The sequence below is a fragment of the Ctenopharyngodon idella genome, chromosome 8 (genome assembly GCF_019924925.1).
Source record: "Ctenopharyngodon idella isolate HZGC_01 chromosome 8, HZGC01, whole genome shotgun sequence".
In the NCBI taxonomy this organism is placed as follows: domain Eukaryota; kingdom Metazoa; phylum Chordata; class Actinopteri; order Cypriniformes; family Xenocyprididae; genus Ctenopharyngodon; species Ctenopharyngodon idella.
The window spans coordinates 963,564-977,625 of NC_067227.1; the positions used below are offsets into that span (position 1 = coordinate 963,564).

Here is a 14,062-nt window from a genome sequence, read left to right on the forward strand (position 1 = left end):
AAACTTTTAACAAAAATAAATAAATAATAATAATTGTGACTGAGGTTTTAAATTTTAGTACTGATTCAGGTGGATTCAAACCCCTGCAGACAGTCGGTTAGAACTGTATAATGATTTCTAATTTGAAGAATTCACTCTAGACTCCAGAATCTCATTAAACTCATGAAAAGATTTCTCATTCTGCATGTCTGCTCACCGCAATGTCAGAGATATCTGAAGAGGTGTAACCAAGAGGTTTTGAGTTGAAAATCCCTTCAATTTCAGTCAAGACTGTTCCAACATGCCAGTTGAGAAGGCAGGCAGGCTTAAAGAGCTGTTGTCTCGCAAGTGGCAAGTCAGCCATACGAGGAACTTCTGGTTGTCCCTTCCATCTTCAACACTCCACACAATGTCGCTGGTGTCGCCAAACTGCTTCACGGCCTTGCAATACCCAGTAGGTTCTCCTTATCTCTGCGAACACTCGTTCTGACCCAGGGTAATGCAGCTTCTCATCATAATCCTTGATAATGAGTTTGGTCACAGGATGTTGAGGAGCAAGGACGATGGGATAGACACAATCCAATTCTGTCTCACTGCAGCATCTTAAACAGCCACCTACACAAATAAGTCCAGTGGTAGGGTCAAACTCAGGAGAGAGAGAAGCCAGCCTGCTTACACCTGATACTGGTTACCTGGACTTCAGTTGGACCATCTCGGTAGGGAAGGATTCAATCTGTATGTGACAAAGCACTGTTTGTTCTACCTCTCTGTGTTTGTCAGTGCACGTAATGTTCACCACCCCATAAAGCTGCTGACTGCATCCCTTTATGAAATCGGCCAGTGTGTCATACTGCTGTGGATTTGGCAAAGGTATAACTGTAGTCAATCCACAAAATGCATACTGCCTTAGTTCGCCACTCTTTTCTTCAGCAGGCAAGGAAGGTTGCTCGGGACAATTCACTGGCGGCAGTTTGAGAAATGAAGGACTTTGATTCCACTGGCTTCCTTAAACTAGGTCACACAAGCGTTTTATCTTGTGATGCTGTCCGCAGGATTGTCCCTGGATCGTATGTAACGCCAGGTAACAGATGCTGTGAGCTCTTGTATTTCAGCCACCTGAGTTCCCACAAACACCTTGTAACAACAAGAACTTGACAACAGCCAGGCAAGCACAGTCGTCGAATCTGACCAGAGTGTTAAGGAACAGATGGGGATGGTGAGTTCTGTGACAAGGACCTTGGAGGGCTGGGCACCACTCAGAGCTGCACATAGTTCAAGGCGAGGTATATACTGTTGCTTTCGGGGTGTAACACATGATCTGGCCGCTCAAAATGCAACTTCAACTTGGCCTTCTGTGTTTTCTATTCGCAAATATGCCACAGATTCATAGGCCTGCTCAGATGCGTCACAGAATACGTGTATATCACATCTGTTATTTGGGAGATCCATGTATGGACTGGAATAGCATCTTGGCAGTGATATTTTTCCAGATCACCCAGTTCCTTCTCCCATGAACTCCATAAGCTGAGCAGATCTTCTGGCTTTATATCCCATAGGCGCTGCACCAGTGTTTTTGGCTCTGATTCACTTCCCTGTGTAGCGCAAAGTGTCTGACTGACAATGCAAGAGCAGTCCAAGGGTAGATTCACTGGTATCTTGCAGTCTCTGACTAAGCCAGAGCTCACACCTGTTCGATCTTGTATCGGAGGGAAGGTGAGCAACCACTGTTGGGCAATTGCTGACTCACTGTCGCAATTCAAAGCCTCCCTCATTTAGGAGGGCACAGAGCTGATCAACAAGGTCTTTGGCGACATATGTGGATGTGAGACTGCGTAGACAATTGTCAACATAGAAGGACGTCTTTCTATCACCACCCCCATCTGATCTCCTGGTTGACTGTGGTCTAGCACATGCTTTTGCAGGGAGAATGTTGCACAACAGGGACTGCAGGGGAGTCCCAAAGGGAAGTATCTGCCACTGGTACACATCTGGTGCTTGATCTAAGGTTATATCTCTCCACAGGAACCGAAGTAAAGGTTTGTCATCAGGAAGTGGGACCTGGAAGAAGCAGCTCATTCAAGTTTTGGCCCTCATAATGGAATGAGAAGTTGTAAACAACACGATTCTTGCCATTATGCATGACCATATGGTGAGGGATGTACCATGATTTTTGTAATGTCTCAGCCTCGCATGGTTGCAGTTTCTCCACATAGCCAGCATTCTTAAGTCTCTCAATCTCAGTTTTGTAAGCACAGGCCTGATCAGGGTTCTTCATCAGCTTTCGCTCAACGCTTCTTAGCTGCAGCATAACAGCTTCTTTTGACATGTGCAGAGTTGGCATGTGTTGTATGCGAAGGAATGGCGTTGCATACCGAATGACACCATCCACGTTAACTCTCACAATTTTGTCTTGTAAAAGTCTGATGGCCTCTTGATCAAGTTTTGACTGCATCATTAATTTCTCACTGTTGTATGGAATTACATCCACCTGCCATTGCTTTGCCACTTGGGCAAACAGATCAGCATTGGGGGAGATGGCAGTAAAGAGGCATTGGTGAGTGTTGAGCCTGTGCTTGATCTTGTGTAGGGCCTTGTAGCATCCGGCCTAGCCAAGTTTAAACTGCAGCAGGTCCACCTGGAGGGCCTAGGCGAACAGGCTCAACTGGGGTAACAAGGTGTGGACAATCTGAGCCAATTAGCAGTATAGGTTTTGTCTATTTGCTGCAAAATCCAGCCAACAACAGGGTGAGTTTGCTCAGCGAGACCAAGCCTTTTCAGCTGTAAAGGCACCTTGAATGGGTAATTTCTTGTGTCAGTTAGTGACAAGAGACAAAGTGAATGAGACTGCCGCCCCATGAAGAACCTCTTGGTCCTGCCTCACCGTTCACAGTATTAGGTCCTCAGGCTGCCCCTTCATATTTAACTGCTGTGCTGCTGTGTGGAGCAGTATGGTCCTCTCCACCCCATCATCTAATACAGTATATGCCTCAATAGATTTGTCCCCATTGGTGATGACTTTGCTCACCTTTAGACGAACCTTGTGGCTGTAGATAGAGCGATCTACATACAGGGTGTCCTTGGTGGTGTTAACCAGACAGGAGTTGTCTTTAGTGTCCGTTTCAGTTTTGCTATCTTCAGTCCGTCCATTTACATAATGCAGTATACAGAGGTGTTTCCTATGGCATGTCTTACAGGGGGCTTTCAGGTTGCATTTTGAGGCATGATGACTCTGTACTTACGGATCCAAGATTCCTTCTGTTCTTTAGTGAGCTCTTTGAAATTGGCACACCCATTTAAGAAGTGATTGGCATTGTCACAATAGGGACAATATGCATGCAATCTCCCTTTGAATCTGGCAGATTTAGATGTTACCTCTTGAGCGGCTGCTTGGATTTCACTCCCAGTCATGGGTTTCTCTATGTCAAGCAAGATGCAAGCTGGTTTCCTAAAAGCCCTTGGGTTACGGCGGTCCTGCCTTTTCTTACTTCTAGGTTCTAGTGGGAGACCTGTCCTCTTGGAGCTATCATCTTATACTTGGAGCTCGTACTCCAACCAGTTAGAGAAATCGAGGAGAGTAGGTATAGTTACCCTCAGTGAGTGTATGTATCTCCTTAAGCTAGTTCTCAGCTCATGAGGGAGTCTTACTTTGAAGTTGTGACACATGTGACCCACAGTTTAATTGTAGATGATTTGTGAGGATCTGACACTTGAAACGTTCTGTGGCTTGGTCAGGGAGGAGGTTCTCTAATGCCGTGCACAACCTTGAAAACTCTCTTGGATCTGATGTCATCATGGAGGCTATAGATGGGGTACGATACCTTGACGTAGCTTGAGGCTGATCAAGCTTGGTGAAACAGTGCAGTCCCTCACCTTCTCTGTTATCTGCCTGATCTGCGCAGAGAGGTAATGATGGAAGTCTCTGCTTTGTGTGGTGGTGACTGGCTGACTACAACATGTTTCTGGCAAATGAAAATGAGGAGCTGGTACTGGAGACACTGATTTGCATGGGGTGGCCATGTTTGTGGCTAGGATCTCTCCTTTCATGACAGCATTCTCTGTTTTAAGGCCTTGTAATGCACTTTAAATTTAAAAGTTGTCAAATGCACCTGCAAAGCTCATCATTCTCCCTCGGCATCTCCTCCCAGGTAGAGTGTCGAGCCTGAGGATGCAGCTTGTCCTTTGTATCTTGCCATTTATCCTGTAGCACCAGATCACTGGAGGGTGAACACTGACTTATTGATGTGGAGACACTGGACTCACGGTTTGAAGACAAGTGGAGGATCTTCAGCATTAGCTTCATCACCACTGGAACATGCAGGTTGCTTGGATCTCCTCTCAGATCCAGGTCTTTGCACTTGGAAGTCTGCTAGATATGCAGATGGCTTTACAAGTCGTCTAGGGCAGATAACTGCAAGCTCTGACTCTCAATTCTCTGTAGTAATTCGAGCTCTGGCTCGAAGGACCACTTGTGACTGAGGTTTTAAATTTTAGTACTGATTCAGGTGGATTCATACCCCTGCAGACAGTCGGTCAGAATTGTATGATTTCTAATTTGAATCCAGGCAACAGAATCTCATTGAAGCGTTTTGCTGAAGGCAAAGTTGTGGTTCTGGAACAAAATACAAAATAATCTTACATGGAGTAATTATTTAAGTATAAATATTAGGTTTTGGATTACATGTACATTGGTTACATGTGTCTACCAAATTTCATACCTGCGCTTAATTGAAATTTTGTAGGTGGCGCTATGAAGCCATTTTGCCAGACCTAATTCTGAAACCCATATCAGACATACATTTTCACCACTTCTGACGCGTGTGCAAAGTTTCATGGGTTTTCGAACATGTTTATGCCCTCAAAAATGTGATATATTTCGGAGAAGAAGAATAATCGACTGAGCAATTACAACAGGGTCCTCACACTATCGGTGCTCGGGCCCTAATAAGGTAGTTTAACACCATGTCTGTGTAAATAATTACATTCTATGACTGCCCACAAAATGGCGCCATTACCACACTATGCGACTGAGGCACATTTATATGATATGGTAAACAGGAAGTTATTACTCATGAAATAACTTGTTAAAACATTAATATTTGTCATGGTAAATAATTTACATTAATTGCATCTGCTATAATGACCATGAAAGCAAGCCAAACGGTGACAAATCAACTATATAATGCCGTAAACATAAATATACATATGGTGCTATGTGTCTCATTCGTGGCATAAGAACAATCGGCAGATTTAAATAAAGAATAACCAAATACACTTACTTTATAAGCACACACGGCACAACTATATTACATTAGTGGAGACAAACGTGAGATGAAGCAGATTACTCATGAAAAGAGTTCACGTTCTGCATGTCTGCTCAGTGCACCTGCTCCACTTCCTGACAGCACATGATGCAAGTGTTGATTGATCACATGAAGAAAGTTCAAGAAGCCTTTTGAACAGTAATAATAAAAAATCAAACCGGTTTCTAGGTACATTGTACATTCATGCGAACGATGTAAATAATAATCTTGTCTTGCGCGTGCACATCAGTTTAACTGAATGTACCAGCCAGTTTGTCATAAATAGACTTTTTGAACCATATGTAACAGCAAGTACAGGTGCTGGTCATATAATTAGAATATCGTGAAAAAGTTCATTTTTTTTATTGTAAATTATTTTTAAAAAAATGAAACTTTCATATATTCTAGATTCCCTACATGTAAAGTAAAACATTTCAAAAGTTTTTTTTTTTTTTTTTTTAAATTTGTTGATTAGAGCGTACAGCTCATGAAAGTCCAAAATCCAGTATCTCAAAATATTAGAATATTTACATTTGAGTTTCATTAAATGACCATCCCTACAGTATAAATTCCGGGTATCTTTTGTTCTTTGAAACCACACTAATGGGGAAGACTGCTGACTTGGCAATGGTCCAGGAGACAATCATTGACACCCTCCACAAAGAGAGTAAGTCACAGAAGGTCATTACTGAATGGGGTGGCTGTTTACAGAGTGATGTATCAAAGCATATTAAATGCAAAGTTGACTGGAAAGAAGAAATTGGGTAGGCAAAGGTGCACAAGCAACAGGGATGACCGCAAGCTTGAGAATACTGTCAAGTAAAGCCAATTCAAACACTTGGGAGAGCTTCACAATGAGTAGAATGAAGCCGGAGTCAGCGCATCAAGAGTCACCACACTCAGACATCTTCAGGAAAAGGACTACCAAGCCACTTCTGAACCAGAGACAACGTCAGAAGCATCTTACCTGGGCTAAGGAGAAAAAGAACTGGACCGTGAACAGTGGTCAAAAGTCCTCTTTTCAGATAAAAGTAAATTTTGCATTTCATGTTGAAATCATGGTCCCAGAGTCTGAAGGAAGACTGGAGAGGCACAGAATCCAAGCTGCTTGAAGTCTAGTGTGAAGTTTCTGAAGTCAGTAATGATTTGGGGGGGCCGTGATGTCTGCTGGTGTTGGTCCATTGTGTTTTATCAAGTGCAAAGTCAATGCAGCCATCTTCCAGGAGATTTTGGAGCACTTTATGTTTCCATCTGCTGACAAGCTTTATGGAGATTTACATCCATCTTTCCTTTTCCAGCAGGACTTTAGCACCTGCACACAGTGCAAAAACCACTTCCAAGTGGTTTGCTGAGCATGATATTACTGTGCTTTATTGGCCAGCCAATATGCCTGACCTGAATCTATGGGATATTTTCAAGAGAAAGATGAGAAACAGTCGATCCAACAATATACAGATGATCTGAAGGCTCAATAGTGCCTCAGCAGTGCCACAGGCTGATCACTTCCATGCCACACTTCACTGATGCAGTAATTTGTGCTAGGAGCAAGTCATTTGCTGTAATATGTCCTGCCGATCAAGTATTGAGTGCACAAAAGAACATACTTTAAATAACTTGAACTTTTCTGTTTTGCAAATCCATTTTTTGATTGATCTTAGGAAATATTCTAATATTTTGAAATACTGGATTTTGGACTTTCATGAGCTGTACGCTCTAATCATCAAAATTTAAAAAAAAAAAAAAAAACTTTTGAAATGTTTTACTTTACATGTAGGGAATCTAGAATATATGAAAGTTTCATTTTTAAAAATAATTTATAATAAAAAAATGAACTTTTTGATGATATTCTAATTATATGACCAGCACCTGTATGTAAAAATGGCATATTCTTCACTTAAATCAACAAGTTTTCCACTATGGAATGCCAAATCTGTCGAAATAAGAAATAAGTAAATACATAAATAAATATAGAAATAAATGGAAAATAATAATAATAAAATACATAAATAAATATATAAAGTGTTTATATACTTTATTACCTTTTTTCACTTTTATTTTTTCATTTATTTATACATTATTTATATATGTCTACATTTATTTATTTGTTTATTTATACATTTCTTTGTCCATATGGAAATGAGGGGGGCGTGTTTTACCTCAGACATAGCAATCGAGCTCAGAGCGGCAAGGGCGAACCTTTGAGGCCACAGTCTGATTAGTCAACCCTCCCCGTCCTCTTACATACATTTTCAGTAGGAGAGACACGGCAGACATGCCAAGCTGTTCACGAGAATCCTGCGCTTACAGCACAAGATTAAAAAATTAAGATTATACAATGAAACTTTTTGTATGGAAGAAAACAGGAAGAAATGCACTTTCGCTAAAGATTTATCATCATTTATGCCGCGCAGCGATTTTGACTTGCACGTATCAGAGGATTATTATGAACCACGAAGGCAGCTGACATTAATGGAGGAATTTTGCAGCTTTACTCGCAAACTACAATTCCTGTTCATCAATAAGGTGAGAACCAGAAATACACTCGAATTTAGTACATGAATTGAAAAGTGTACTATCAAAGTAGTAATAAAGATGTTTGCCATCGTAATGATGACAACAGCGCACACAAAAGTAGTAGCTGTTCCGTGCTCCAGCACAGTTAGCGCTCACACTGCATGCGAACCGCACTCAAGCCCAACCGAACCGTGCTCCGAACCTCTTCCAAACAGGCCAGGGACGGCTAAACGAACCACGCTCGGGCACGAAACGGAGCGATCACACTTGTCAAACGAACCGGGATTTGTCGGTTCAGAGCGCCTGTGTGAGTACACACTAAGTCATTCATTCCCTGTGTAACTTGCAAAGGCATGTCCACAAACCTCTTGCATTTCGTTTGGTCACACCACAAGTGTCACTGTGGCCTCAAAGCTTCACCCTTGCCACTCTGAGCTTGATTGCTATGTCTGAAGTAAAACACGCCCCCCTCATTACCATACGGACAAAGAAATGTATAAATAAATAGATGTGGAAATAAATGCACACATAAAAACATATCAATAAATAAGTGGAAATAAATAAATAAATACATGTATAAATAAATAAATAAATAACAAAAAATAAATGTGGGAAAATACAATTAAACAATGAAATACACACTTTTTTTTTTTTTTTTTTTTTTTTTTTTTACATTTCTTTGTGGGAAAATACAATTAAACATAATGAAATACACACTTATTTTTTTTTATTATTTTTTACATTTCTTTTGTTTATTTATTTAACATTTCTTCTTACATTTCTTTATGTATTTATTTATTTCTTATTTCGGCAGCTTTGGCATTCCACAGCAAACCGCCAAAATGCAGATTCAACTCAAGATTGATTAGGTTATAATTGCTATTTATTTTCACATATTAACTACTTATAATGTATTAAATGTAATATTTATTTTAGAGTGGAAAATATAATTTATTTTTATGTTTAGTAATATATTTCAGCCTCTAGGGGGGTCAGGCCTCCTCACAAGCTACACCCATTGATCATGTTTGTATTTCAGCTCAAGATCACCTGCTGATGTGTTTGGAGACGCCAGTGATGTAGAAGTTCTGGAAACGCCTGTGCTTGGTGAAGTTTTGACTGATGAAAAAGAAGAAGCGGATGATGGTGGTGATGATGATGATGATGATGATGATGATGATGTTTCTGAGAATTTTGTATATAAAAATGAAAAAAAATTATTTCTAAATTATGCTTTTTTTACACACAGAACCTGACGCCACATTTCTCATGATACAGATACTTGGGTAACACTTTACAATGAGGTTAGTTAACATTGGCTAACCATGAACAACACCTCTGTTCAGCATTAGTTCATCTTTGTTAACGTTAACTCACACATATATTAATGCATCTATTCATGCTAACAGTGCAATTAGTTAACATTAGTTAATTCATTAGATAACATGAACTAATCATGAATAATGCCTGTAAATAGCCTTAATGTTTGAAGGTTAATGTACTGTACATATTTACATTAGTGTTATCATTGATTTTTTGTTGAAATCTCAACATTGTTTAAACATTAACTGGGGGTGCAAAAGTGATGTTGAAAAAATATCACTTTATAATGTTAAATCAATAATATTACCATTGATTTGAGGTTGAAATCTCAACATTGCTTCAACATTAACTGAGGGTGCAAGAGTGATACTAAAGCAACATCACTTCGTAACGTTAATTCAATCAACACAGTCGACACATCAACACTGACTCAACATTGTTTTAAGGATTACATGCTATCTGGGAATGATGATGGTGGTGATGATGATGATGTTTCTGAGAATTTTGTATGTAAAAATGAAAAAAAGAAAAAAATTCTAAATGATGTTTTTTTTTTTTTTTTTTTTTACACACAGACACCACTTTTTTGACACCACTTTTCTCATGATACAGATACTTGTTACTGATGGCAATCACTACCCAGAATTCATGTTTGCTGATACACAGACACTTAGAAAGCAGAATTGCAAGCTGTTTGTTTGAACTGAAGCCTGTGATTTCACACTGAATAATACAGTGCATTGCAGGGTCACTGGATGAGCACCATTAACTGCAGTTAACTACAGTACAAGTGTGGTAAAAGGACTCACAGCAGCACTAAAACCTGCACTTCTACTCCATCCAAATGACCACACTAATGCTGCAACACCAGACACTGCAGTGATCCGAGATTAACAGACACAGAGAGAACTAAACACTAAACGCTAGGGCTGGGTAAAAAATATTGATTTCTCGATTTTAATCGATTCTCATTTTTACGAACCGATATCGATTCTTAAATCCCAAGAATCGATTAGTCTAGTCTGTTTTCAGTTGATGAATGAACAGAACATGTAGCGCGCCTCCCATCCAATAAATCGCAATAATCTTTGTGCTTTGTTACTTTTGATATGAAGCAAAGTCTCATTCAAATGATGTACATCTTATTATGAGATTCAAAAAATAAATACCGTTTTGCCACTGTTTAATGTGGCGTGACAGATCGCTTTAGCGCCTCAGTTAAAGAGAAGTGGCAGCACGAGTGCATGTGAACATCCTCTCCTCCGCTTTAATACCAGTTACAGCGCGAAATAAACATGACTAAACATCTGAAGGTATGTTAAAATATACAGTACAACTTACCGAAATCCGTATCATGTCTCGTGTAATAGCTCAATCAGTGTTTCAACCTCGGAAAGACGTCAATAAAACAGCTTGTAAACAATGTCACGTAACGTCACATTTACCTCAGAAAAACACATTCAGTGACCATAAACTCGTTAGTCATCTAGAAAAGTGAACTATAGAAAGCAGCATTCTGATAAATATAGATATGCACCGTTACATATTCATTATAATGTTCTTCAATATTTAATGCATGTTTGAATAAATCAGTTATGACAGCCACGATTTAAATGTTGAAATTTATAAAAAAAAAAAAAAAACGAATTGGAGTAGAAATATGATTATGTAATTCTAAACTTTATTTATTAAAAAAAAATTCATTGAGTGTAATTTAAGTGTTTGTATATAAATAGGTTAATTTTAACCTTCAGTATTATAGTAAAGAAGTACCAAATGACTCCCATGTGTAGTTTACAGCATCAGTTGAGAGATTTTTTTCCTCTAGAAAATTTGCCATGTACTGTAACTGATATACTACATCCACAAATAATCGAAATCGAATCGAATCGTAATCGAATTGAAAGCATGTGAATAGAAATCAAATCGAATCGTGAAAATTGTGTCAATACCCAGCCCTACTAAACGCTTTCAAACCGCAAGATCTTCAGCCAGTTGTAGATGCTGACAAAGACAATGTAGTTGCATGAACAGTAAAAAAAAAAAATTAACAAATAACTATAACTGTGTAAAAAATATTAGAGTGGTCATATTTATAGAATGAAATTAATAAATTGGTTAAACACAAACATTGACAACTGCTTTACTATGTGCGCAGTGCAGTTTCTCATTGTGAAAGTGACGTGACGTGTGGTCAAGTACGCTGTCTCATACTCAGAATTCGTGCTCTGCATTTGGGTTGCGGTTGGGCGTTATGTGCCTTGTGGTAATGAGAGAGGAAGAACACGCTGTTCATTCTGACTCTCTAACCATTAGGCCACGACTGCCCCAACTGCATCACAAACACAAAGCTGCACTTGATAGACTGCAATTGTACAAACTGCAATTTTTTATACTTCCTCTTTTTAACTGCAGTTTGTGGTTTTGCTCTGTTAAACAGACAGAACATCTAAATTAAAAATAATCCTACTTGAATAGAATCAGCTTCAAACATCAATGATTTTAAGCAACATGATAAATAACATACAGTGATCTGCCGAACAGAAATTAGTCATGGTTTTCAATAAACTGATGATTAATATCACTGAGAAAATCATCTGTACCTGTAGGGTTGATCAGGACTCGTGTGATGAAGCTCTTGTGTCTTTGATCAGACTGAACTCCACACCAGTATTCTGAATGTTGTTCAGTCACATGACTGATTCTTCCCGTCAGGAGCTGCTTTTCTCTGTCATCATACAGCTGGATCTTTCCCTCAGGACTCCATCTTCTGCTGTCCTTCACAGACGTCTCTTCAGCACAGAGATTATCTCCAGATCTCCAGCAGAGAAACTTCACATCTCTTTTATGGGATTGTGGGTATTTGCAGCTGATGTTCACAGATGCTCCTGCAGCAGCTGATAGACTGATGCTCTTCACACAACAATCATCTGTTTCAGATCCAAATCAAGTGCAGCAATGTTACAATTACCAGATATATTCATGGATTCTGTCAAATAATGCAGAAATGAATGAAAGCGTCTCACCGTCTCTGATGTCCAGATTAAACTGAGAGAAGACACTGTAGTCTTCAGAAACTTTGACTGTAATCTTATATTCTCCAGAGTCGTTCACATTCAGCTCTCTGATAAACACACGTAAGAGATCTGCAGATCTGTCATCATGAACAGAGAATCGTCCGTCATGTTTCCGTTCTGTTGTTCTGTTAGTGTTCATTACAGTAAAACATTGATCTGCTGCAGTTTTACAGACTTTCACATTGTTCTTGTGTTTCATCTTATATTTGAAGTTTATAATGACGTTTCCTCCTGAATATCCTCTCACACTCCTGTTTTGTTGATCTGTTAAACACAAACTCAGATAATTTGTCATTTTGTTCTCAATATAAACACATATCTGCTCACTGCTGCAACATTTATGAATGAAGTCAAGATTATGAGTGTAAATCTTACATCAGGAGATCAAAAGGTTATTGATGGTGTCTGTTATGAGTTTCACGTGTGAACGGCAGTAATTACAGTCAGTGTTGAGTATCGTGATGTTGTGGAGATCATCATGGGTTTGAGCTCTCAGTTACTCACCTGTTATAACCTTCAGATTCACTTCAGTGTAGGAATCTTTTCCTCTAGTTCTACCAAATGTACAGTTGTACGTCCCAGAATCCTCTTCACTCAGATTTCTGATGGTCACTTTCAAGACTGCTGAACTTGTGTTGTCATACAGAGAGAATCTTCCAGATTTAACCCATTTATCTTTAGTCTCAGTCTCGATGAGGTCAGAGCATGTGGACCTCTGATCACCTCGACAAAAAGACTTTGCTGTATTTTTTGTCTCATATTTGCATGTGATCGTGACTCCTCCTCCTGAATATCCTGTCACATTCATGGAGCTCACGACACCTACAACAAACCAGCATCTTAATACAACACTAACATATACTGGAGTGAGAGTTATTTTAAAGTGTCCCTAAAGGTAATTTCACCATATTAGGTGAAGATAAAAGTTGCGTCCCAAATGACACACTATACACTATGCACTATGCAGTCTACTAAACTGTGTAGTGTATGAATTTTATAAGGTTATTTTGTCATTCAACATCAGAGTCTGATGCCCCTCCCCCTCCACTACATAATTAAAGCTGCGACAGTCGAGTGCATGAAGTGTCCAAGGCCCCGTTTACACTAGTGCGTTTTTGTTTTAAAACGGCGTTTTAAAATGAAAACGATCTCCATCTACACTAAATGGCCGAAAACGCACGTCACATGACCATTCATGCACACTGGGAATGCGTATATAAGTGTAAACAGTTGCCTCTTGCACATGTAGGCAGCTGCAGTATTAAAAAATGCAGAGTTTAACTGCACAATGGCTGCTAAAAATGACAACAAAGCCAGCAAAGATTGCAGTTCAGTCTCCATGTTATTGTTTACATGGTCGTCAAGGATACGCAGAGCGAACGTGGGCAACCAAGGCATCGCTTTCAAAACTCTCTGATTTGGTCCGTTTATACTGAAACACAAAACCAGCGTTTTCAAACTAAAACAGGATCTGCAGCGTTTGCGAAAGTCTCCTTTTTCGAAAGTCTTTCGGTTCGAAAATGCCGGCATAGTGTAAAGGACAGGTGTAACCGTGGCAAAACTTACGAAATCTCACTAGTGTAAACGGGGCCAAGATTCAGTATTTAAAGTGCACTATTCCTTTTTGAATTTTCAGTGTGAACATACTCATGCTATTTATGGAAGTAAATGAATGACAAATGTTTGGAAATAAAACAGCTTGTTGAATTGCACTAACTAAAAAAATATCCATTACATAACCGTGCTTGCATTTTAATGGACTGAAATTCAACATGGTTGTATATTTAAACAGTGAATATTTCAATTCAAAACATTTCATGCACATTTTCATTATTAAAAATTCAATGATCCATATTCACCTTTCAGATT

The 14,062-nt window shown here is 39.2% G+C and overlaps 1 protein-coding gene across 14 annotated transcripts in view; it reads right to left on the bottom strand.

Moving 5' to 3' along the window:
* The window catches only part of LOC127517166 (polymeric immunoglobulin receptor-like), a 197,143-nt gene that overhangs the window by 140,749 nt on the left and 42,332 nt on the right, over positions 1-14,062 (bottom strand). For 2 of the 14 annotated variants that reach the window (XR_007931200.1, XR_007931197.1), the window contains exons 2-7: positions 12,698-13,015; positions 12,143-12,457; positions 11,720-12,046; positions 8,844-8,978; positions 5,256-5,428; positions 1,667-4,588 (exon numbers count right to left, since the gene is read on the bottom strand). The exons of 3 other annotated variants lie outside the window; for them this stretch is intronic. Coding sequence is in view for 4 of the 11 variants with exons in the window: in XM_051902403.1 (XP_051758363.1) it covers positions 8,844-8,978; positions 11,720-12,046; positions 12,143-12,457; positions 12,698-13,015 (1,095 nt within the window). In the remaining 7 variants the exon portion in view is untranslated. Of the gene's footprint in view, positions 1-196; positions 4,589-5,255; positions 5,429-8,843; positions 8,979-11,719; positions 12,047-12,142; positions 12,458-12,697; positions 13,016-14,062 lie in introns of all 14 variants that reach the window. 9 more of the 14 variants (XR_007931198.1, XR_007931199.1, XR_007931196.1 and 6 more) reach the window with 9 other exon arrangements.